This window comes from Mastomys coucha, unplaced genomic scaffold (assembly GCF_008632895.1).
Source record: "Mastomys coucha isolate ucsf_1 unplaced genomic scaffold, UCSF_Mcou_1 pScaffold22, whole genome shotgun sequence".
Classification (NCBI taxonomy): domain Eukaryota; kingdom Metazoa; phylum Chordata; class Mammalia; order Rodentia; family Muridae; genus Mastomys; species Mastomys coucha.
The window spans coordinates 261,307,618-261,331,203 of NW_022196905.1; the positions used below are offsets into that span (position 1 = coordinate 261,307,618).

At 52.8% G+C, this 23,586-nt stretch overlaps 1 protein-coding gene across 1 annotated transcript; it reads left to right on the plus strand.

The window, feature by feature from the left end:
• The first annotated feature begins 224 nt into the window (after positions 1-224).
• On the plus strand, positions 225-21,949 carry Cdh15 (cadherin 15). Its single transcript, XM_031341701.1, has 14 exons — positions 225-352; positions 8,173-8,328; positions 10,723-10,878; positions 12,287-12,431; positions 15,351-15,511; positions 15,965-16,093; positions 16,472-16,657; positions 17,964-18,217; positions 19,014-19,156; positions 19,268-19,507; positions 19,737-19,976; positions 20,077-20,213; positions 20,347-20,511; positions 21,370-21,949. The coding sequence occupies exons 1-14, from the start codon at positions 311-313 to the stop codon at positions 21,568-21,570; spliced, it is 2,355 nt and encodes a 784-aa protein (XP_031197561.1). The 5' UTR covers positions 225-310; the 3' UTR covers positions 21,571-21,949.
• Positions 21,950-23,586: the final 1,637 nt, after the last annotated feature.

The window sequence follows — 23,586 nt, forward strand, 5'->3', positions numbered from 1 at the left end:
CTTTGGTCTGGCTCTGCCTGGCATCCTTCATACCACACTCCTGTGGCTCTCCAGACCCACCTACATGTGCTGTCACTCATCTCTAGCCTCGCCCACGACTCAGCCCCCCCATGTTGTCACTTAGCCCTAGCCCTGCCCAGACCCCGCCCTGGCTCCGCCCCACCACACACGTGCAGTCCCTTGGCCAGCTCCCCAAGCACTTGCGCTGTCACTCAGCCCAGTGCTCTCAGCGTGGGGGCAGAAGCGCCACCGCCCGTCCCACTGGCCGCCCAGTCGGCCACTTGTCCTCGGCTCTTCCGCCGCTGCCCCAATGGGTTCTGCCCTGCTCTTCGCCCTCGGGCTGCTTGTCCAGGTAAGCTTCTGAGCCCTGGGACATCCCTTCCTCTAGCTTTGGGATCGCTTTCCTGGGACCACTAGTCTGGAGTGTCTTTGGGGAAACCTGAGAGCTGCGGCCTGCAGTGTCCAGGGTGGGCCACACTCTCTGAGGCATGGTAGGAAGGGGTGTCCTGTGTTTAGGGGCTTCCAGAGGGAGGATGAATGACCTGCACACCAGTGAGCAAAATGGTTCAGGACTGCGGAGCATCCCTGAGGCACAAGAACAACCATCCGGCAGCCCCTTCAGTTTGGACGTGTACCCCAAGTGCCCCCTGGAGCCTCCCAGAGCCTAAGGTTGGCCAATCTCGAGAGGTTTTTGTATTCCAGAGCACAAGGCAGGGAGAAAGGGCAGGAAGCCACAGCGTCTGTGAAACTTATGCCCCTGGTTGGTCCTGGTGGTGCCTGAGTCTCTACCCAATGGTCCTGGAGTAGCTGCAACTCTTCCTTCAGGACCTAGAAATCCAGAGAAAATAACTCCAGGCCAGCACAGCCCAACACACACTCAGTTCACACTACCTGTGACCTGACCGGGCCAGCGGCTGTGCCTGGATCTACCTGGAGATGGAGTGACCTGTGGTCCCCAGATTGGTCAGTTTCTAGTACCCTGTTTTCTTAACATGGCACAAAGAAGGATGGGTAAAGACCAGGTCCCCGGTTTTTCCTGCAGTTGGCACTCCCCAGACAGGCTGTTCAATGGTACTGGACTGGCCAGGATGGGGATGTGGATTCTGTGGTCCCTGCCAGGGTCCTCTACCACAGAGATGGGCAATGAGATTGTGGCCAGCCTCTGCGCTCTAGAGACAACAGGTGGCAAGCACAAAGAGTTGCTGTGTTTGAAGAGTGGTCAGCAGGCACTGCATGGGTGTGTGGTGGTGGTAGGGGGGTCCCTCCCTTCTGGGAACACACTTCAGGACTTTCTTGGTCCCCTCAAATCCCCATGAACCTCGAAGCTCTGCTCAAGTTTCAGTTCTTGGCAGCTGACGGGAGCCTGGCCAGAAAAACCCTTAAGCAGCTGGCCCTGGGGCATCAGCCCTACACCTCCGACCACCAACACCCCTGCTTCGGGGGCCCACATTCCCTTACTTGGGCACATCTGCTAGGCTAATTAAGACCCAGCACCCCTTTAGACCCAACATAGAACCCCAGTCTTGGGCATAATGCCCTGACCCATCAGAAGCCCCTCCATACCCTGGGCCCTACTGGCTACAGTAACAGCATTCTTTACTGGCACCCTCAAGGCTGGAGGGTGCATAGTGGTGGATAGAGTTCTTCTTCCCCTCCCTCCCCAAGCCTCCCCTCTCTGTTGCACTAGGGCAACTGCACAATGCCCCTCCCCCAGGCATCTGGAGGCCCCAGCAGTCAGGTGGGGCAAGGACACCCCCCCCCCCAGGCCTGGCCTCCTGAACTTGCTTCACAGCAGCACTCAAATTAGCTCCAGTGCAAGGGGAACTTTCCTACCTCCCTGAAACGTACCCCCTGAGGCTACCATCTGGTCATTCTTGCGTCCTCACTGGGCTTTTCCCTGGTCACCCTGGCCCAGCAGCTCTGTCTTGGGCTCCTTCGTTTGGGGTTGGAAGTAGGCTGTGCATGAATTCACAGCTTGCTCCATTGCCTCCCTACCCAGGTTCCCTCTGGGATCTGAGCTTCCCAAACTCCACAGCAGCACCAGGAGGTTGGATTGTGTTCAGAGCTGGTCCCCACCAGGCCTCAAACTCTAGGTTTGAGTTTCCTCCTCAGCAGGCTGAAGCAGGAAGATCACGAGTTCGTGGCCAGCCTGGGCAATTTACTAATACTGCACCTCAAAAGAAAAATGAAAGCAGCCAGGGATAAATCCAGGAGAACACTTGCTAAGCATGCTTGAGACCTGGGGTCTAACCCCAGTCCCATCCACACATTAATACTAGTCCTCATAAAGATGGCCCCCTCAGCCCCTGCACTTGGGGTTCAATCTCTCTAATCGCTAGTCCTGAGCTTGGTTGAGGGGAATCATGGTGTCCAGAGACACCTGCCCATCTCACCTTTGTCTAGGAACCAATGAAGCCTGGTGGTGTCTGAAGGGAAGATGGGCCTCAGCAGTACTTGGGGGGACTAGTTACTGATGTTGAGAAAGAGCCTCATCTCTAGCAGGTCCAGCCTGCAGTGACTCAGGGTGGAGGCAGGCTGCTCACGGTTCTGAGCACTGTCCCCAGCATGTGCTGGCAGGCAGGCAGGAACAATCTGATTGGCAGGAACAGCTGCATGTCTGCCCCCTCCTCATTCTCCTCTGATGGCTGCAGCAGCTGGAAAGGGTGGTCCCACAGCGGGAATGTGGGGCCACCCAGGCCAAGCTAACAGCTGGGCTCATTCCTGGCATGCTGGCTGTCCAGGAATGGGGTGGCCATGGATTCCAGCCTGTGGGAGCTGTGCAGGCCTGAGAAGCCTGTGGGAAGTCAATGCAGGGGCTTCCTGCCCCCCCCACTCCAAAGGCTACTAGCTCTGCTAAAATGGAACAGACACTTTGCTCTCGTGGCTAGGGCACTGTGTCTTCCCAGTCAGTCCCATCTCCCTGTCACCAGAACCTCTGCTCAGGATCAGTGCAGGGGAGTGCACCAGGGCCACTCTCCTTGGCCCCTGGCAATGGCTGATGCTATTCCCATTGGTAAGCCTCTTGCCTGACCAAAGCACATACTGCATGCATAGCAGGACCCTAGTCACCCTGCAACTCCTCGGGGTTGGGAGGGGGTCAGGAAAGACCCTAGAGGGTAGTTGGCTGAGGAGTGTGGATTCAGAACACTGGTCCCAGACATCTCTAGAACTTTCTAACTTTTGTCTGAGTTGGTCCTTGGCCAAAAGCAGGCCAAAGATGAAGTGAGGCACATTGAGTATCTATTAAGAGAAGATGTCTGTAACTATTCCTGTCTGGCTTGGTATGGAGGACAGAGGAGTGGATCAGGTAGGAACACTTTCCACAAAGTCACTGTCCAGGTGCCTCTGTCCTTGTATTCCGTCCTGGATGTGAGGAGCCTGTGAGCCAGCTGTGGCCATGTGGCTTTGTCCTAAACACCAGATGTCCTAGCTTCCCAACGAGGCCCCTAGCCTTGCCTCCTGCCTGCCACGTCTTCTAGGAAGCGGGTATGGTGAGAGAACACGGAATGGGCAACCCAAATTCCTCCCAAGAGCCGGAAGCTGGCTGTGGCCTGCCCATTGGGCGCCCACTCATACCCCTGCAGCTTCTGATCTTGGCATGGGGCCCTGCCAAGGCATTGTGGTCTTGTGACCTTGTGAACTTGGGCTGTGGACAGCCCGGGGACCCAAGGTTCCCAGGCCCTGCCTTGACCACACCCGGTGAGTGCCAAGCCTGTGGGCATGGACTGGGGCAGCTGATGGAGGCTGCAGGACTAAGAGGGGGGAGGAAGTTCCTCCCAGGCCATGGGGGCTTCAAAGAGCCTGGGAATCCCATTCTCAACAGGCCTTCCCAAGGCAGTGCAGACACTACAGATGACATCAGCCTGGCAAGCCTTCTGGTGCCAACACTGCCTGTGTGGCTTTGGGCAAATGGCTCAGCCTCTCTAGAGTTGTCTTGGAGTTAGGAGAAAGGTGCTTCCCTTCTTTCAGTCTTTGGTGTCATGAAGAGCTTCAGCTCCCAGCCCACATGCTATCCTGAGGGGAGGAAGATAGAGCCAGACTCCCCCCAAAGCAGCCACTCAGGCACATCTCAAGATATCTGCCACCGAGCTCAGGCAAAAAGCCCCTGTGTCCATGGAGGCTGTAGGCCAGGTTCCCCATGCCAGGCAGGCAGGTGTGTGCCTGGTAGGGACACTGCCCTGACCTAGAAGTGGCTCTGCATGCTTGTCTTGGCAGGTTCTAAGGCCAAGGTGCCATCTGTGAGGACAGAGATGCCCAGGCAGGACTTCGGCCCCTCCACACTCACTGTCCTGTCTTGAACAGGCTCCTCTGCTCTCTGGATTCCAGGACTAAGTGGGTGATGGGACTTGACTGCAGCTGGCCTCTGCTGCTGCCATGAGGGGCTGTGGAGTAGGTGGCTGGTGGGATGGAAACAGAGGCTCCCAGTGTGGTGACTCAGTAGGGCTGGGAAATGGGACAAGGGCAGAGATGGAGCCAAAGCCTTTGATCTCAAAGCAGGCTATATGCAGGTGCCCACAGGGCCAATACTGTCCTGTGCCTTGGCCATCCATATGTGCTGCAGGAAGAGACGTGGAGAGGCTAAAATCTAAGTGGCCTCCTCGGTGGCTGGCTGCTCTCTCCTTGCTGCCCTTAGAGCACCCCACCCCTATCCCCAATCATTACTGTATTTCCCTCCTGTGACTGCCAGCCTCCACGGAGGCTCCACAGATCAGATCCAGCCGAAGTAGAAGCCGGGGGGGGGGGGCTGGGTAGCCAGCAGGCAAGTCCCCGAGGAGGGAAGCTTGGAGGGAAGCTGTCCACTCTGCATGGAATGAGCAGATGGGAGCCGCGTGAGTGACTGGGCTCTGGGGAGGAGGTGCTGCCCATCTGGCCCAGTCCCGCCAGTCTCCTTGGGTGTAAGTCTCCTTGGGCCATTCACATAACCTTCTTATAATTTTAAAAACTGATTTATTTTTATGTGATCTGCCTGGTATATGTGTAAGTGTATGTACCACATACATGCAGTACCAGAGGAATCCAGAAGCATGTGTCAGATAACCCGCCGGGACCTGGAGTTACAGATGGCTGTTAGCCACCATGTGGGGTCTGGGAATCAAACCCTGGTCCTCTATAATAGGAATAATTGCTTTTAAACATTGAGCCATCTCTCCAGCCTCCATGTGACCTGCTTACAGAGAGAAACTGGCTACCTGCTTTCTGGTCCCTGCCAGAGCCTCTCAGTTCTCCCGCTTGGGGTGGAGCCAGGTGGGAGTTTCCCTAGGTGTGAACACACAGTGGGCACTAAGCATGAAAGCTACGAGGGGAACTCCTTGGAGCTCCTGATCCCATCCTACCCATCATTCTAAGGGACGTAGTTGGGGCAGGCTTCCCTCCAGTAACCTTGGGATTCCAAGGAAAGGATGACGTTCTGGCTGCTTGGGATCCATGCTGAGGAGGCTGGGGCTGGCATACTCAATGCTGTGTTAGCATGACTGTGTGGTGGCTCTGCCCTCCACACTCCCAGCCCTGCTCTGCCCTGAGGACCACCCCTCCACATGGGCAGCCCAAGGATCCATCCTTGGTAGGAAGGGAGGGGTGACCCCAAAGAGGGAGGCTTCTCTGGCCCCTGCCTTGTACAGGGTACACATGGGAAATCGAGGCAGGAGTACAGGCTCATCTTTAACTACATAGTGAGTTTGAGGCCAGCCTGGGCTATATAAATCATAAACAAACCATAAAGCAGAGAGCAGTCTGAACTGAGGACTGTTGGGAGTCTGAGCCCTACCCACCCGGGGGATCTGCCGCTTCCCTAACAGCAACCCCCTACCGACTGCGACCCTTAGGTCTCAACCTTGCTAAGGCTAGGCATAGGTCTGATAGCTGGCATCTGGTACTGTATGCAGCAAAAGAAACTGCTGGCCCTGAGCAATTACTTATATTAACTGGAATGAGACAGAAGGGTAAGCATGGCCCTGTTTCTTGTCCTGGGAGACTGTAGCTGTGGATGGGACAGATTCAGAGGATAATTATGTCTAGAAAGCACCTCTCTGCAGGGCAGAACCTCAAAGGAGGGAAACCGCTAAAAAGAAGGCACATACCAGCCAACAAGACAGCTCAGCGGGTAGGGGAGTTCGCTATCAAAGACCCAAGTGTGTTCCCAGAACCTACATAGTGGAAGAACTGACTCTTGTAAGCTGCCCTCTGACCTCCACATGTGTGCCACAGAGTGTCTCTCCACCCCCTAAGATAAACAAATGTAAAGAAAAGGCATGTGAATAGCCCTGAGATGGAGGAGACTGAAATCTCCCAAGCTCTGCCCTTGGCTCGAGAAGGCCAGGCTAGCAAGGACTCTGCTTGCCCTGGGCCCTCCTGTGGGCCTAGGAGAATGTAGCCAGGGATGTCAACAAATGCTAAGAGCATTTCCAAGCCTAGCAGTCCCCATGTGCTAGCCCTGTGCATCCAGCACTTCCCTAAATCCTGCCAGGTGGTACCCTGTCCAGCATTGGCCTGACAGCCTCCCAGCATCCTGGAAGTATGAGGCTGCCCTATGTTTTGTTCCTAGCCAACACATGCTATGGAAGATGTGGGCAGAGTGTGACCGACATCCATACCCATCATGGCGTCTCTGCCATGTCCCTGGCATCTTTGTGATGAGGAGTCATTCAGTATCAGTGGATTCCCAGCATCCTCAGAACACCGGTTCTCATCGTCTCTCCAAATCAAGGGGTGGGATGAGGGGCATTTGGAGGACAGGCCACTCAGATCCAGTCAGCAACAGGATGAAAACTGCCTGAGAACCAGGACAGCACCACAAGGTTAGCGATGCCTTTGGGGAGCTGCTATGCATTCTGCCACATACTTGATAGATGAGTCTCTTCTCCAGGTGTGGGGTTATCTGTGAGCCTAAACAGGTAATGGCAGTGGATTTGGGGAGAGTAGGTGTCAGTGGGACTTCCCTCTGAGCTTAGAGATTTGGCTTCATCTCCTGTGTGCAGGCACACAATCCCGGGCACTGAGTCTTTCTTTTAAATTACATTTATTTACTGTGGCAGGAGTGTGTACGTATCACGTGGAGGTCAGAGTACAAGTTATAGGAGTCAATTCTCTTTCTACCATGTGGCTTCCAGAGTGCAAACTCAGGTTATCCAACTTGGGAGTGTCTCTGTCCACTGAATGGGCCATCCCTTTTCCCCAGCCAGCCTCTCAGTTGAGACAGCAAGCCCTGTCCCACCCCATGCCCTGGAGCAGCCCTGGCTATGGCCCAGCCCAGTCCCTGGCATCTGTAGGGCATATCCTCCCTGGTCCCGTCCCATGCTCCAGTCCTTGTCACAGACCAGGTTGGCCAGCAAAGCAGCTTAGATAAGTACCTTGGTGCCCCGAATTGCCCAGAACTCTGGAAACTTGGGCAATAAAATACTGAGAAGCTGGGTGGGTTACCCCAAGCATGGCTTCTCTGTTTACACAGCAGACTGTAGCAAGGGAGCCATCAACTCTTAGGCTCCCTAACCTGTTTTCTGGACATGTTTAAAATCAAGGCCCAGACCTGGTGGCAGAGGGAGGTTTCTGGCATGGGGTCTGCTGTGTGGATGGTCACCCCGGGATGCTAGGGTGTGTGTGTCGGGTGAGGGTTGGACCATGATGCTTAGGGGCAGCGCCCCACCCCCACCACCCAGTCCATTCTAATAAAAGCAGGCACTGTTACCATTAACTGGTGACATTCAAGCTGTGAGGCTGAAGAGGGACACATGTCACCTCCCACACTAATTCAGTGGCCCCATTTCCGACTAGGTCCCTGGCCCCACCAGCTGCTATCTTTCCTCCTGGGCTCTCACTCTCAGGAAGCAAGAATTGCTCTCTGGCCCTTTCTTGGGCCTTGGTGGCACCTGACCTCTCAGGGACCCCAGGGAAAGTACAGACCCTCACACCCAATAAACAGTGTCTACCGTAGGGATCTGATGACCCTGTGGACACAGCCTATGTCCTAGGAGCTAGACAAGGAGAAGAGACAGGCATGTAACATCCCTATGGGAATTTTGAGAGCTAAGCTCCTCAGGATGTGGCTGCCAAGGCCTACATGGCATGAGCCCTGCAGAGTGACACCACCGAGTGGTATAGGACCCAAGCAGAGTCCTTAGAATGATGTCATTCTGGTGCTCCTCTACCCTGTGTGATGCTATTCTATTTGTGTTTTAGAGCCTTGGCCTGTCCTGGGCAGTCCCTGAGTCCGGACCCAGCACCCTCTACCCCTGGCGCCGGGCATCAGTCCCAGGCCGTGTGCGGAGAGCCTGGGTCATCCCACCTATCAGTGTGTCTGAGAACCACAAACGCCTCCCCTACCCACTTGTGCAGGTAAGAGAAGGGGGAATGGGTTGTCCCCATAGGTCTCCCCATTTCTTTGTTAAATGAGTTTTTTATTTTTATTTTTTTCATCAAGATGGTTCTTTTTCTTCTTTTTTTTTTTTGTTTTTAAGATTTATTTATTTTATATATGTGAGTATACTGTCGCTGTCTTCAGACACACCAGAAGAGGGTATCAGATCTCATTAAGATGGTTCCATTACAGATGGCTGTGAGCAACCATGTGGTTGGGAATTGAACTTAGGACCTCTGGAAGAGCAGTCCGTGCTCTTAACCTCTTATTTATTTTAAATACATCCTTTTTTTTTTTTACAGATTTATTTATTTATTATATGTAAGTACATACTTTGTATGGGCACCACCCACAAGGGGCAATTGAGAAAATGTCCCACAGCTGGATCTCATGGAGGCACTTCCCCAACTGAAACTCCCTTCTCTGTGATAACCAGCCTGTGTCAAGTTGATACACAAAACCAGCCAGTACAATTGACCCCTTGTCAACTTGACACACAAACACATCACTATTAAGCCTCAACCCTTACTTTCTTATTAATCCCCAAGATCTAAAGTCCCACAGTCTTTACATATTAAAAGTTCAATCAATTTAAAATGTCCAATGTCTTTTAAAATTCAAAGTCTCTTAACTGTGGGCTCCACTAAAATACATTCTTCCTTCAAGAGGGAAAAATATCAGGGCACAGTCACAATCAAAAGCAAAACCAATGTCTGGGATCCAACTCATGATCTTCTGGGCTCCTCTAAGGGCTTTGGTCACTTCTCCAGCTCTGCCCTTTGTAGCACACATGTTGTCTTCTGGGCTCCAGATGCCTGTACTCCACTGCTGCTGCTGTTCTTGGTGGTCATTGTCTGGTACTGGCATTCCCAAAACATTGCTGTAACTAGGCTTTACCAATAGCTTCTCATAGACTGTCTTCACGGTGCCAACCCTCAACTCCTTTGCATGACACCTTCAGTACTGGGCCATCAATTGCAAACTGAGGCTGCACCTTCACTTATGACCTTCCATGGCCTCTCACTGTGCCGAGCCTCAGCTGTTCTTCATGACCCCTTTGTGCTGTCAAAACCAGTACCACCTGGGTAACTCTTACACATTACCAAGTCCTGCTGCAGCACAAGGTACAACCTTGGCTATCTCTGGAACACAGCCTCTTTGTGCTCTCAGGAAACACTTCCCAGAAGATGTCACCTCAATGATGCTGGTCTCTTCTTAATCACCGCTAATTTCTTAGCTCCAGCTAACCAGCATCAATAGTCTCAGTAATGCAAAGTTCTCACTTTAGTAGTTCTGGTATCTTGTTAATCACAGCTGATATTTCAGCCCCAGCTAACCAGAACCACAGAATCTTCACAATCAAAACATGGCCCTGATAAGAGTCTTTAATCTTCCCTCTGAAATTTCACAAGCCAGGCCTCCATCTCTGCACTGTTCTCAACATGATCTTCCAAGCTCCTACAGAACATCCCACAAAGTTCTTAACAACCAGTGGTTCTTCTGGCTCAAAGTTCCAAAGTCCTTCCACAGTCCTTCCCAAAACACGGTCAGGTTATCACAGGAATACCCCACTATGCTGGTACCAATTTGTCTTAGTCAGGGTTTCTATTCCTGCACAAACATCATGACTAAGAAGCAAGTTGGGGAGGAAAGGGTTTATTGAGCTTACACTTCCACACTGCTGTTGATCACCAGAGGAAGTCAGGAGTGGAACTCAAGCAGGTCAGGAAGCAGGAGCTGACGCAGAGGCCATGGAGAGATGTTCCTTACTGGCTTGCTTCTCCTGGCTTTATTTATTATATGTAAGTACACTGTATATATATGTGAGTACACTGTAGATGTCTTCAGACACTTCAGAAGGGGTAGTCAGATCTCATTACAAGATGGTTGTGAGCCAACATGTGGGATTTGAACTCAGGAACTTTGGAAGAACAGTCAGTGCTCTTAACCGCTGAGCCATTGCTCCAGCCCAGTTTTCCCAGTTCTTAAAGATCCTCTTAGATCTGGGGAAGCCCCATCTGCTGACAGGAGCTAGTTGTATAGCCTAGGGAGGACTTTTATCCCACTTTGTGGGATATCCCTGAGCCACAAGCACCTCACTACTCCAGTGAACATGCCCGCAGGCTACATGCCCCCTGGGAGGCACCAGAACACTTCGTCACCAGAACAGACAGACCTGTGTGACCTGAATGCTCAGCCTTCTTCATCCTCAGAATATAACTGACTGTCAGGTCCTGGGATGCCCTGCAGCTGGGCTTGAGTGTAGGAGAGCAGCTTGTTAGGCTCCAGAGCTTTGGACCTCTGCCCCTCTAGTTGGGGTGAAACATGAAGGTATTGGGGTGCTCTCACGGAGCCCCCTTCCTTCCCCACAGATCAAGTCGGACAAACAGCAGCTAGGCAGTGTCATCTACAGCATCCAGGGTCCCGGAGTGGATGAGGAGCCCCGAAATGTCTTCTCCATCGACAAGTTCACTGGGAGGGTGTACCTCAACGCCACGCTGGACCGTGAGAAGACGGACCGCTTCAGGGTAGGGACTGGTGGGAAGCCAGACTGCTCAGCTTCTGTTCCCCACCTGACAGGCTCCAGGCCAGATGCTTCTGAATCGAGATCTGGTCCTCATAAGACCCACATCAGAGGATTAAGTGTTTGGGGTCATGTTACCACATAATGTTCCTTGAGGCCATGAATAGGTGGCCTTTTGGAGGGCAGAGCATCGTTGCAACCGATGAGCTGACATGACAGCCAGTTCTCCTTGGATCCAGGTTCTGTTTGGGGGTTGGTGTGTCATGAAGAACTCCCGAATAGTGCTACTGTCCAATGCAGGGAATGATCTCTGAGGAGTGGTTAGCCAACAAGGGGCCTCTGCTACCATTACAGAGTTGGGATTCAGGAAGAGATGTGAGAGTCACAAGGTGTGCACAAGGCCGAGAGATGAGCCCAGGATCTCCTTTATCTACCAGGCTGAGATGGAGTGTGCTTACCTAGCATCTAAAGGCCCTGGTTTCCATCCCCAACATGGCTAGCTAAATCAATAAATAAATAGAGTTTGGAATAGTATTACTTACAGGCCTATGATACTTAGAAGGCTCAGCAGAATCATGAGTTTGAAGCCAGCCTCAACTACATAGCAGAAACCTATCACAAGAATGAAACCAAGCAAAGCCTGTAGAAGCCTTATGTAGCCAGGACCCTGTCGACTGCATCCTCGCTGGCCCAAGACAGGATCGCTTTCTACCTCCCCTTTGTTTTACAAGGGGCCAAGATTTCTTTTACATTCTCAAGAGATTCTTCCAAACCTAAGAGGCTGCCTCAGCATTCTTCCAGAGGAACCCATTAGACATTTTTTTTTTTTATGTGACTCGCAATGCCTTGCCATGTATCTGTTACTAGGCTTGAATTTGCTGTCTTCCTGTCTCTGACTCCCAAGTGCTTGGCCATGTCATTCTCTGGAAAGAAGCAGGTTTAAAATGTTGTAATCTCATGTGAAACCCTGTTCCAAAAAGTAAAATGAATTAAGCCAGGCATGGTACAGGCAGATGAATGTAAGTTCAAGGCTAGCCTGGTCTACATAGCGAGTTCCAGGACACCACAGCTCTTAGAGAAACCCTGTCTTAAAAATTTTGTTTTAAATTGAAAAATATGAATGTAAAATGAATAAATTATATTTTGACAGGAACCAAAACCACAGAGAAAGAGAGAACCTTAGTAAGAGTATTACTTCATCCATACAATGATGCAGTGAGCATCCTGGCAGCCAAGGGAAGAGAGGAAAGTTGGAGCCTATGTGCTGGGAGAAAGCAGACTCTATTCAGAGAAAGGGTGCATGCCCTCAGCACACACTCCATCCTGTGTGTCCCTCCCTGTGTCCAGCCCTTGCTGTCCCTTCTGTGTGGCTTTAGGAGCCACAGAACCATCACTTACCTCTGTTTGTTCAGCTAAGGGCCTTTGCCCTGGACTTGGGTGGCTCTACCCTGGAGGACCCCACAGACCTGGAGATCGTTGTGGTGGATCAAAATGACAACCGGCCAGCCTTCCTACAGGATGTGTTCAGAGGCCGAATCCTGGAGGGTGCCATCCCAGGTGAGGTGGGAGCGCAGCCCCATGGGGGGGGGGGTGGACCTTCAGAAGATCCAAATCCCAGAATTCCCTACAACCAAAGGACTAGAGATACAGTGTCCCCCAACCCCCAACCCCCACCAGTGCACTTGCCTGGCATGCCAGGTTCCTCCCTAGTGCTGCAGAATTGGCAATCCAAAGGTCATCCAAAGGGTCGGGTCTAAGAAAGCCATCTCTTACACTTCTCATTTCAATATTAAGTTGATCTGCACCGAAAGGGTGGTGCAGATCTAGTGGCTGGGTTCCAGTTGTGCCTTCTTGTTTCATGGTGGTGAACTTTGCATAATATGAGGCTTAGCACTTCAGTGAGCCCTGCAGTCATAGTTAGTGAGTCCATGGGCCATGAGCTTGCTCTAGTGTAGTTTTTATGCCCCAAAGAAAACTCTACAGCCTGGGGCAGTGCCTCCTCTGGCTGCTGCTTCAGATGCAGTCTGTTGTGGTGCACATGCCCGTGAGCCCGGCTCCTGGAAAATGGAGACTGATTTAGTTACCTAACCAATCTGAGGCCCTTGGGCGGGGCTGGGCGGGGCCAAGCAGTCAGGCTGGGCAGGGCCAGGCAGGGCACTGTGCCCATCTGCCCTCCCCTCCTTACTGCCTGTGCCCAGCGCGTTCAAACCTGGCCCATGCGAGAGCTTCAGGGAGCCCAAAGCAACAGAGTCTTGCCTTGTCTGCCACTCGGGCTCATTCTATTCCACCTCATTTATTCATGTTGCAAGACCTAAATGACGGTGTCTGTTTACTCATCATCCTTACTATGACCTGACTTCAGACTTACAGGAAAGTCTATTATAATTCCCACGTGCCCACTGCAGGGAGCTGACAACAGTTTAACATTTTCCTGTCTTTTCAGTCCAAGGCTTGGTCTTAGACTGGACACTGGACATTCTCTGTCAGCGTGGTCTGACAACTCTCTGCAATTACCAGAGTCAGGAAATCAGTGTACATACTGCCCCAGTATGGCGACTACTGCCCTTAGCCAGCTGTAATTCCCTAACAATGAGTTTGTAAGGACAGAGAATAGTTGGGTCAGGTGTTCTAGTCCTGAGCCTTTCCTTCCTTCTCTTTACACAGCCCTTTTCTTTTTACCCCATCTCTCCTTGTGTGCCTCCAACCTCACCAGGTTCCCCACAGTACATGGTCATTACAGTCCCATGGAGTGGCCTGCCTGCCCCTGGGTTGCCCACCTGTAGCAGGGAGGGGTTGGTGTGTGGATGGATATGTGCAGAATGGGGCTGGGTTGACCTCAGTGCCATCACAGTCGTGGTTCTTGGGTGTTTCCATCTCTCTGTGCCCAGCCAGCATGTCCAACGGTTTGGTTTTCTGCCTCCCTGCCCTTCCCGGCAGGGGGTTTCCTTGAATGCTTTGGAGGTGGTCTCAGCTCTACTTCATCCCTCTGCAGTGGGCAGGAGAAACCTGGCACCAGGGCAAACATGCTCTCTCACAGTCCCAGGCAGACTGCATGTCTCTCAGTGTGCCTCAAGCTTCCTCTGTCAGCTTCAGTCCCTATGGGGTGCCTGTGGCACATGTTAGTGCCTCAGTGATAGACTAGGACTGGCCCCTGCTCCCCATGCAGCTTCTCACTGTTTTCTTCTGGGTATACTTGTAGTATTGTATTTCTTATTTTTATTATTTTGTGTGTATGAGTGTTTGTCTGTGTACCATGTGCATGACAGTTGCTTAGAGACCAGAAGAAGCTACCAGATCTCTTGGGACTGAAGTTATGAATGGTGAACTGCCATGTGCATGCTAGAGATTAAACCTGTGTCCTCTGGAAGAATAGCTAGTGTTCTTAACCTTTGAGTCATTGCTCCAGTCCCTGGAACGATGATTCTTGCCGCCATGGCCTGATGTTCCATGTGCTCTTGGGTCCGAATAGACACACATCCAGACACGTGCACATGTGTGAACACTACATGCAAACTCATTCATACCCACTTGAGTCTTAGCACACCGGGTCCAGCTCTCAGTGGTCCCTTTGCTTCCGTGTCTTCCCAGCACACTGTATCCCTCCTCTGACTGGGAACTGGCTCCTTGTGCCTATACGTACTTACCTGCTTGCTAGAGAACACTCGTACAGCACAGGATTGGTAATGAGTCCCGTGGCCAAGAAGCCTACTAGAAGCATTGTCCTGTGCCACCCTGGGGCCCGGTACTAGGCATAAGTCACCTGCTCAGTAGCTTCTGCCTGTGCAGTGCCTGGAGCACTGGCTGATAGTTGCCTGAGTATATCGAGTATATCGCAGGTAAGCGAGCCAGGACCTTGAGACCCAGACTTCTCAGACTCCTCCCACCCCTTCCCACTCCATTGGCTCAAAGTTCTTACACTGGTTCTGCAGGGACCGTCAGACCAAACCTCTTCTGAGGGGAATGTGGGTGATGGGTGATGAGGACCTTGTGCTGGGGCCTCCACCGGCAGCTCCTTCCCAGTTGTGACAGCTTCCCTGCAGGTAGCACCTTGGAGGATACTGGGTACCTGCTTTGCTCTGTACCCATTTGTTTGTGTATCCTTTACCTGGGCCGGTGTCACCACCTGATAGCAGGGCTCAGGGCTGTCTGAGGATCCCAGTGTGTTTACCACTTTGACCTGGAACATTAGCTCCACTTGCTGACCCAGCATCTGGTAAGAAGGTGCATCTGCTCTCTGCTGAAAGCCCACTGTGATGCTCCTGCAGTGCTCCGCCTTCCGTAGGCAAGGCAGCGGGAGTGCCCTGGACTTGAGGCTGGTATCCACTGCCAGCCCCAGTGACCCAAACAGTACAGAGAGCAGGCTACCCACTCCATGGTCACAGTGTCACACCTAGGGGATCTGTGCACACTGAGAGCACTTCACACCAGCTGGGTTACCCCATGGTGGTTGACCACATTTCTCTCTGTCATCTGTAGGCACCTTTGTCACCAGGGCTGAGGCCACAGATGCCGACGACCCAGAGACAGACAATGCAGCCCTCAGGTTCTCCATCTTGGAGCAGGGCAGCCCTGAGTTCTTCAGCATCGATGAGCACACCGGAGAGATCCGCACAGTGCAAGTGGGGCTGGACCGAGAGGTAAGGTAACACTGTGGACAACTGAAGCCCTGGGGACGAGTTCTCCACATCAGATCTCTTCATGTCTCGGGGTTCTTCACAGGTGGGGTGGGGCCTTCCCACCTCTCAGTCTATACTGTGGTTATTACTCTCACCCTGGTCCTTCCTTGCTGGTGCTGTAACACCCTGAGCCAGTCCCTCATGCCTGGGAGATGCCCCCGAAGCTCTCCTGTGCAGCTGCACCTGGGTATTCCTATCCCTGCCACTCAGGTGGCTCCATCAGCCAGGAATGTGCTTTCCACTGCCCCTAATGTCTAACATTTCTGGTACCACAACTGACTTCTTGTTCACTCCCAGGCTGGGGCAGGGGCAGATCCCATAAGTGGTAAGTAAGCCTGTAGGTGGCTTTGCTGTCATCCTAAAGTGGCTGTCTCTGGGCATCACATCTTCTAAGACAAGTCACATTGTCCCCAGGTGGTGGCTGTGTATAACCTGACCTTGCAGGTGGCAGACATGTCGGGAGACGGCCTCACTGCCACAGCCTCGGCCATCATCTCCATAGATGACATCAACGACAATGCCCCCGAGTTCACCAAGGATGAGGTGCCACCTCTGCCCACCCCATCAGCTTAGGGCTACCTTTCCTTTGTGCATTCCAGGAGGGGATGCTGTGAGGGTGGATGGCATAGAGGAGGGCAGTGTATAAGCAGGGAGTGTGACACAGGGACACATGAGGTTCCTTAGAGAAGAGCAGCTCCATGGTCCTCAGCCCAGAGTAAGTCTCCCAGGCTCTTGCTATGTGAGGAGAATAGTTGGTCCAATATCCAGGAGCAGCTCCAGCAGGTGGGATCCATGGCTCTGGAAACCAGTGAAATATGCTGTGGTGAGCAATAGGGTTAAGCCAGAAAAAGAAAGTATCCCTAGTCCCAGGGGCAGGCATTCTAATGTGCCAACTGGTGAGTAATGGGCTGGGATCTCCAGTTCTTTATGGAAGCTGCAGAGGCTGTCAGTGGAGTGGACGTGGGACGGCTTGAGGTGGAGGATAAGGACCTGCCTGGATCCCCCAACTGGGTGGCCAGGTTCACCATCCTGGAAGGTGATCCTGATGGGCAGTTCAAGATCTACACAGACCCTAAGACCAATGAAGGTGTGCTGTCTGTGGTCAAGGTGAGCCTTGTCCCTGTCATGTGTGTTTCCTCGGCTAGACTCCATCACAGGTGCTTCCCATGGCAGCTGCAGCTTGAGCTGCCCTGGGTTCCTTCTGGGTAGGGCTGTGCTAGGCGACCTCCTAGGGTAAGGGCACAGGATGGACTGGGTGCTGACTACAAGTATCTGGCCAAACGTGGCAGTGGGAAGCACCCACAGAATGCCATTATTACAGCCTTCTACCTCCTTATTAGGGTGGTCCAAATTTCAAGTAAAACTGCACCAGCATGATCCCCATTCCTACCAGAGGGACAGCTCACACAGACATATACACACACATACACACACACACACACACACACACATGCACATACACTCATACACATACATACATACTCATACACACTCATATATACATACTCATACACATACACATGCACATGCACATGCACGTACACATACACACACACATACTGTTGTGTTAGAAGCACGGCTCCAGACAGGCCACACCAGGCCAAATAGGTGAGGTTTATTGTAGGAGAAAAGGGAAAAGGTGGGAGGTGGGGCAGGAGGGGGAGAGAGAGGTCAGAGGGGTTTTCCTTTTATTTGGATAGTGACGTAGCCATTCACAGGTAAAAGTGGGAGGTGAGCCAAGTAGATTCTGGGAATATGGTGGCGGTTGCCTTGGCAATATATGTGAGGGTTGCTGTCACCTAGGTGTGATGTCACTGGGTTCAAAGCTGATCCTGATACCATCATATACTCATATATACACACACACATATATACTCACACGCATACTCATACACATACTCACTATATACACACTCATTATACACATAATCACTATAGACATATACTCACATATACTCATACACACACATACACACTCACACACACATACACAACAGCAACATATGTAGACATAGATGCATTTGAAGATTCATTGCAAGAAACTGGTCAGACAAGTTGAGGTAGGCTGGAACTCTTGAGGGAGAATTTTCTGCATGCTGCTCTTGAAACCTGCCTAGTGGATGACCATCATGAGCCAGATGACCCCTCTGCAGAGCATCAACTGGCACACCCACCCCCAGCTGCATACAAAGACCAGAGCTGTTGAGTAACATAGGAAACTACCACACCACACTCAACAAATCCATAAGAGCAACAGGAACTCATCTTGTTAACCTATTCATATTTGAGCCTTGCATAGTTTTTATCATGTCAAGGTTTAAAGGTGAGGGAAGGAAAGTGGGGCTCTTTGGACAGACCTGGGCAAAGGCTCTTAACACTTGGCATTTCAGTTGTCTCTGTCATTCTCCTGCAGCCCCTGGACTACGAGAGCCATGAGCAGTATGAGCTCAGAGTGTCTGTACAGAACGAGGCCCCACTGCAGACAGCTGCCCCTCGGGCCCGGCGGGGCCAGACCAGGGTCAGCGTGTGGGTTCAGGACACCAATGAAGCTCCAGTGTTCCCAGAGAACCCACTGAGGACAAGCATAGCCGAAGGAGCCCCCCCAGGCACCTCTGTGGCCACCTTCTCTGCCAGAGACCCTGACACAGAACAGCTGCAGAGAATCAGGTGGTGTACCCTGGGGTCTTGAGGGTTCAGGTGGAGGGATCAGCAGCTCTATTACTGCCGAGGGTGCCTTGGGATTCTGAGGGTGAAAGAGAAAGGCCGTTGGTGTTTATCCCTCAGGGTATTGAGTCCCTCAGATACCTATGTGCGTATGTGGAGTGACCATACCTCACAGGACAGGACTGGGCTCCCACAAGGGCACATAGTCCAAGACCATACTTAGGCAGCCTTCAATTATTGATCTGTCCTTTTCCATGGGTCCTCTTTTTTCTCTAAAGCTTTAAGTCTACCACCAGTCCCAAGCCTGGCACAGTGTTCTCACCTGGATGGTACCCATGGCACCATCTCTGAGTAAGGTGGAATACAGATTGCCAGCTACTGAGGGGCACTGGGCAGCAGCCCAGCTCATGTGCTGTTGGGTCAATAACCAGTTTGGGGTGGTGGTAGCTGGCAAGATGGCTCAGTGGGTTAAGGTGTTTGCCATCAAGCTTGACCATCTAAGACCATTTCCTGGAACCCACCTGGTTGGAGGAGAGACTCAATTCCTCCACATCATGGTCATGGTGCTCATACATGTGTACACAGATGCAAATAAGTACATGTATAAAATAAAACATAAAATGGAATAATTTTTTAAAAAAGTTAGCTTGGGGCTGGGAGTCCTTAAAGGCTGAATGCTGGCTGGCTTTCCCATGTGGGTGAGTATGTGATAGTAGTATGTGTTTGTATATAGGATATGGGACTCCATGTCTGGGTGTCTTGGGTGAGCCTCATCCCTCTCCTCCCCTCCCACCAATAGCTACTCCAAGGACTATGACCCAGAAGACTGGCTGCAAGTGGATGGGGCCACAGGCAGGATTCAGACCCAGCGAGTGCTGAGCCCAGCTTCACCCTTTTTGAAGGACGGCTGGTACAGGGCCATCATCCTAGCCCTGGACAATGGTGAGGGGAAACAGGTGGTGTCCTTGTCCCATAGTCCACTGCTTCCCTAAGTGGACTGACAAGGTAGGTTGTGGGTGGGGCCTGAGCTTATTAGCTCTCCCTTGCTTCCAGCCATGCCTCCCAGCACAGCCACAGGCACCCTGTCCATTGAGATCTTAGAAGTCAACGACCATGCCCCTGCACTGGCTCCTCCTCCAACCGGCAGCCTGTGCAGTGAACCAGACCAGGGCCCTGGCCTCCTCTTGGGTGCTACGGATGAGGACCTGCCCCCGCACGGGGCCCCCTTCCACTTCCAGCTGAACCCCAGGGTACCAGATCTCGGCCGGAACTGGAGCCTCAGCCAGATTAATGGTGCGCTTCCCCATGCCCTCCCCCACTCTCTCACCTCCGCAACCCTAGGACCTAAATGTCAGGCCGATACAACGTATCGCCATGACTACATCCTCGGGCAGGGCTGGGATTCGTTTCCACAGTACCCAAATGGGTAGATGGGGAAACTGATACCAGTGACTCAGGTACCCTCTGGGCGGGGAGCGGGGTTATCCTGGAGCTTCTGCTGACCACGGTGCATCTTCTGCAGTGAGCCATGCACGCTTGCGGCTCCGACATCAGGTCTCTGAGGGCCTGCATCGCCTGAGCCTGCTGCTCCAGGACTCTGGGGAGCCGCCCCAGCAGCGAGAACAAACGCTGAACGTCACCGTGTGTCGCTGTGGGTCAGATGGCACTTGCCTGCCCGGGGCTGCCGCGCTGCGAGGAGGAGGTGTAGGCGTCAGTTTGGGGGCACTGGTCATTGTGCTGGCCAGCACCGTGGTCCTACTCCGTGAGTGAAGGTCCTCGGCCCCACCGTCTGTCCTGGGTCCCTTCCCCCAACCCTGCGTCCTTTAAGCGCCCACACTCCAGCTAATCTCTCGTGCCTCCAGTTCTCATCCTGCTTGCTGCGCTCCGCACACGGTTCCGGGGGCAGTCTCGGGGCAAGAGTCTGTTGCATGGACTACAAGAGGACCTTCGGGACAACATCCTTAACTACGATGAGCAAGGAGGTGGGGAGGAGGACCAGGTAAGGACAGGAGTGCTGGCTTAAACACACGGAACCCTGGGAAGGGGTCCCCAGAATGCCTACAGCCTCCTAGAAGGTCCTCTGGCAACCAGGAGGTCCCTTCTCTGACCTTAGCTGCTTACTGTGCATACAGGATGCTTACGATATAAACCAGCTGCGCCACCCAGTGGAACCGAGAGCCACCAGCCGCTCTTTGGGCAGGCCACCCCTGCGCAGGGATGCCCCCTTCAGCTATGTGCCACAGCCACATCGAGTGCTTCCCACCAGCCCATCTGACATTGCCAACTTCATCAGTGATGTAGGTGCCTGGGTGGGGTTGGGGGGGGTGTTGATACATGTTATGTGCATACATGCACATGTGCACAAACACACCCAGGTCCAGACCCTGCTTCCAGTCCCCATGCTACAGGATGTCAGGGGGTGAGCTCACCAGCAGGACCCTGGCTGAGCTTTTTAGGAAAGCCCCAGAGGGTGAGTGAGCAGGTTGCCCCAGGCACTTTTCAAACCCTGTGGGTAGGAGTGAAACATTAGCAGCCACATGGCCAGAGACCTTAATAGTTCTGTTTCCTCTGGGAAGGGTACCCTTGCATGATTCCTGACCTCTTTGTGTTTAATGATGAGGTAGGAGCAGAGCTTGCCTGGACGTCATCTGGACAAAGCATCTGTTTGAACACCTCATGAGTGACTACTGTCTACACAAAAGATGATCAGAATGAGAGGGGAGGGGATGGCTGAGTCTGGCCATTCAGGGAATCCCCTATTGACACACAGCCCACACAGCCCAGAGAAAGCTCCCAGCAAACTGGGGGAAAACTGGGAGCATCCTTGGGACTGTTAATTCTAGTGCAGGTACTGGTCACAAGATAATGGAGTGCCAGTGGAGATACTGCCTTTGGAGGGGGTCAGATGCTTATGAAAAGATGCCTGAGAGACTGGGGGTGGGTGGGAGGAAAAGTTGCTATGACAGGAGACAGATTCTCCTCATCCTGAGGGGGAAAGGCTGGAGGAAGCAGAACCTTCTCTGCCAGCCCATTCTGCACAGGGAGATGTTCTACATGCCCATCGTAAGAGAGGTAGACTAGCCCTGCCTGTGGCTGAGCACCAGAGGGCTCCCTGCTTGCCTGAGTGGTCCTGAGTCTGTGGGGCTTTTCCACAGGGCTTGGAGGCTGCGGACAGTGACCCCAGCGTGCCTCCCTACGATACAGCTCTCATCTACGACTACGAGGGAGATGGCTCGGTGGCAGGGACACTGAGCTCCATCCTGTCCAGCCTGGGAGATGAAGACCAGGACTATGACTACCTCCGGGACTGGGGCCCGCGCTTTGCTCGGCTGGCGGACATGTATGGGCATCAGTGAGAGCCAGAGCCAGGAGCAGATGTGCTGTGTGGACAAGCCCACTTGGCCCAGCTGGGGGGGTGGGGTGGTTTCTTCTGGGACATGCACTCAGAAACCCTATGAGGGTCAACCGCACGGCCCGTCCTTGGCTCCATGGCAGATAAACTCACTGAGGTCATCTCTGTGAGCTCCAGGGGAGGACTGAGTCACAGGTGGTGGGAGCACCTGAAGCATGGACTAGGCAGCCAGAGGGAGCACTCTCCTGGCAGAGTACAGAAGCCACCTTCAGTTGCCCTGCTAGGGCTCATCTCATCTTTGTGTCTCAGTTGTGACTCTTGCCTCTGTATGAAAGCAGGCATCTAAGGAGTGGATTGGAATTAAAAACATACTATTTGGTAGACCACAGGTGTCCAGTGCCACTCTCCCCACAGAGGGTGTAGTGGCCCCTGTCCCAGGCCTAGCCTAGGGAGGGACCTCAGGGCCCTGCTCAGCACAGTTGGTGGGAGTGAGGGGCGGTAGGCGCAGGACTGATGAGTTCAGAGTGCCTGTGTGCTTATGTGCACATGCATGGGAGGAGAGGCATGAACAAGGTCTCCTCTCAGCCCCAGGTTTAGACAGAGGCCTGAGGTCTACCTTTGTCCTCATCTGAGTAGATCTGGACTGGGAGGAGGCCAGGCACCCCTTACTTTCCCCACTTCCTCAGTTTCTCAGTCTTCTTGGGGATGATGTGTCTGCCCTGGTGTGAGTTACCCCAGCTCCAGGCATGTCAAGTGCTCAGCAGTGTCCTTTGTTTCGGCTTATAGGGGCCCCTTGGGTGGGAACTGTGCTTCTGGGAATGTGGCCAGATAGGGGGTGATGGAAGAAGAGGATGTCCTTTAGAGTGGGTGACTCCAACAGTGACTGTGGCAGCAATAGAATTCAATGCAGGAGGACAGCCAGGGGAGAAAGAACCATGTGTTTTCTATTTCATGAGATGTGTCTCCTTGGGAAAGGTCACAGCCTGTGGGTTAGATGACACACTATAGTCTGAATGTCACTGGGTAACCCCAAGGACAGAACTCAAGAGAGCCCATGGTAGGGCTCAAGGAAAACAAACTAAAAACTGGGGTGTATGCACCCCTGTCCTAGAAAATATTCTGCACTTCTCACTAGAAAACCAGGTTATTTTGCCTTGGAGTCTTGCCATCCTGCCGGGCTTCCTCAGTCTTCCCATGTCCTGTGCCGCTTTCCCTGATCCTGAGCCCGAGGGCCATCTCTGTTCACATGGGAGGGCAGTGCAAATGACCAGCTGAGAGTAAATGGAAGAACCACAGGCCTAAGTGAGGGGAGGGGCAGCGTCCTGTATGCTCCAGACTGCTAAGCAGCCCATGGCTCCACCCTCAGCTATAAGAGGTTGTTGAGCATAGCTATTGATTGGAAAGTTAGGAGCCTTGAGACAGTGTGGTCCATCCAAGCATCCCTGGAGACAAGGGACAGGCGATTCCAGGCTCTGTCAGGCTTCACCCTGGTTACTCAGAACCCTCTCACTTTGGGGTAGCCATCTCTCTCTGGGCACATTCCTTCCAAGCCCCACCCTTCTCTCAGGAGGGTCGCTGATGCCTGCCCAGTGCAGAGGGGTGCTTCCTGACTCAAGGTGACAGTGTGCACCTCTCACTGTGCTCCAATGCTTCCCTCGAACCGTCCTACAGCAAGTCCCACCACCAATGACTGGTGGGGACACCTGTGCACTGTCCCTGCTAACCTCTGACCCTTCACCCCTGCCCTGCACCTTGTGCCTAGGGGCAAGTGTTCTAGGCTCAAACCAGGTCCTTCTACTTAAGCCTGTCATAGAAGATTCTCTTGGCCTTCAGGTCTCTGCACCTCAGTTTCCATGTCTTAGTTACTCATTCAAGTTGCTGTGCAGAGACACCATGACCAAGGCAACTTACATTGAAAAAAAAGTGTCTTAACTGAGGGCTTTCTTGCACTTTCAGAGAGTTAGTTCATGATCATCATAGTGGGAAGCATGGCAGCAGCAGGCAGGCGGGGCACTGGAGT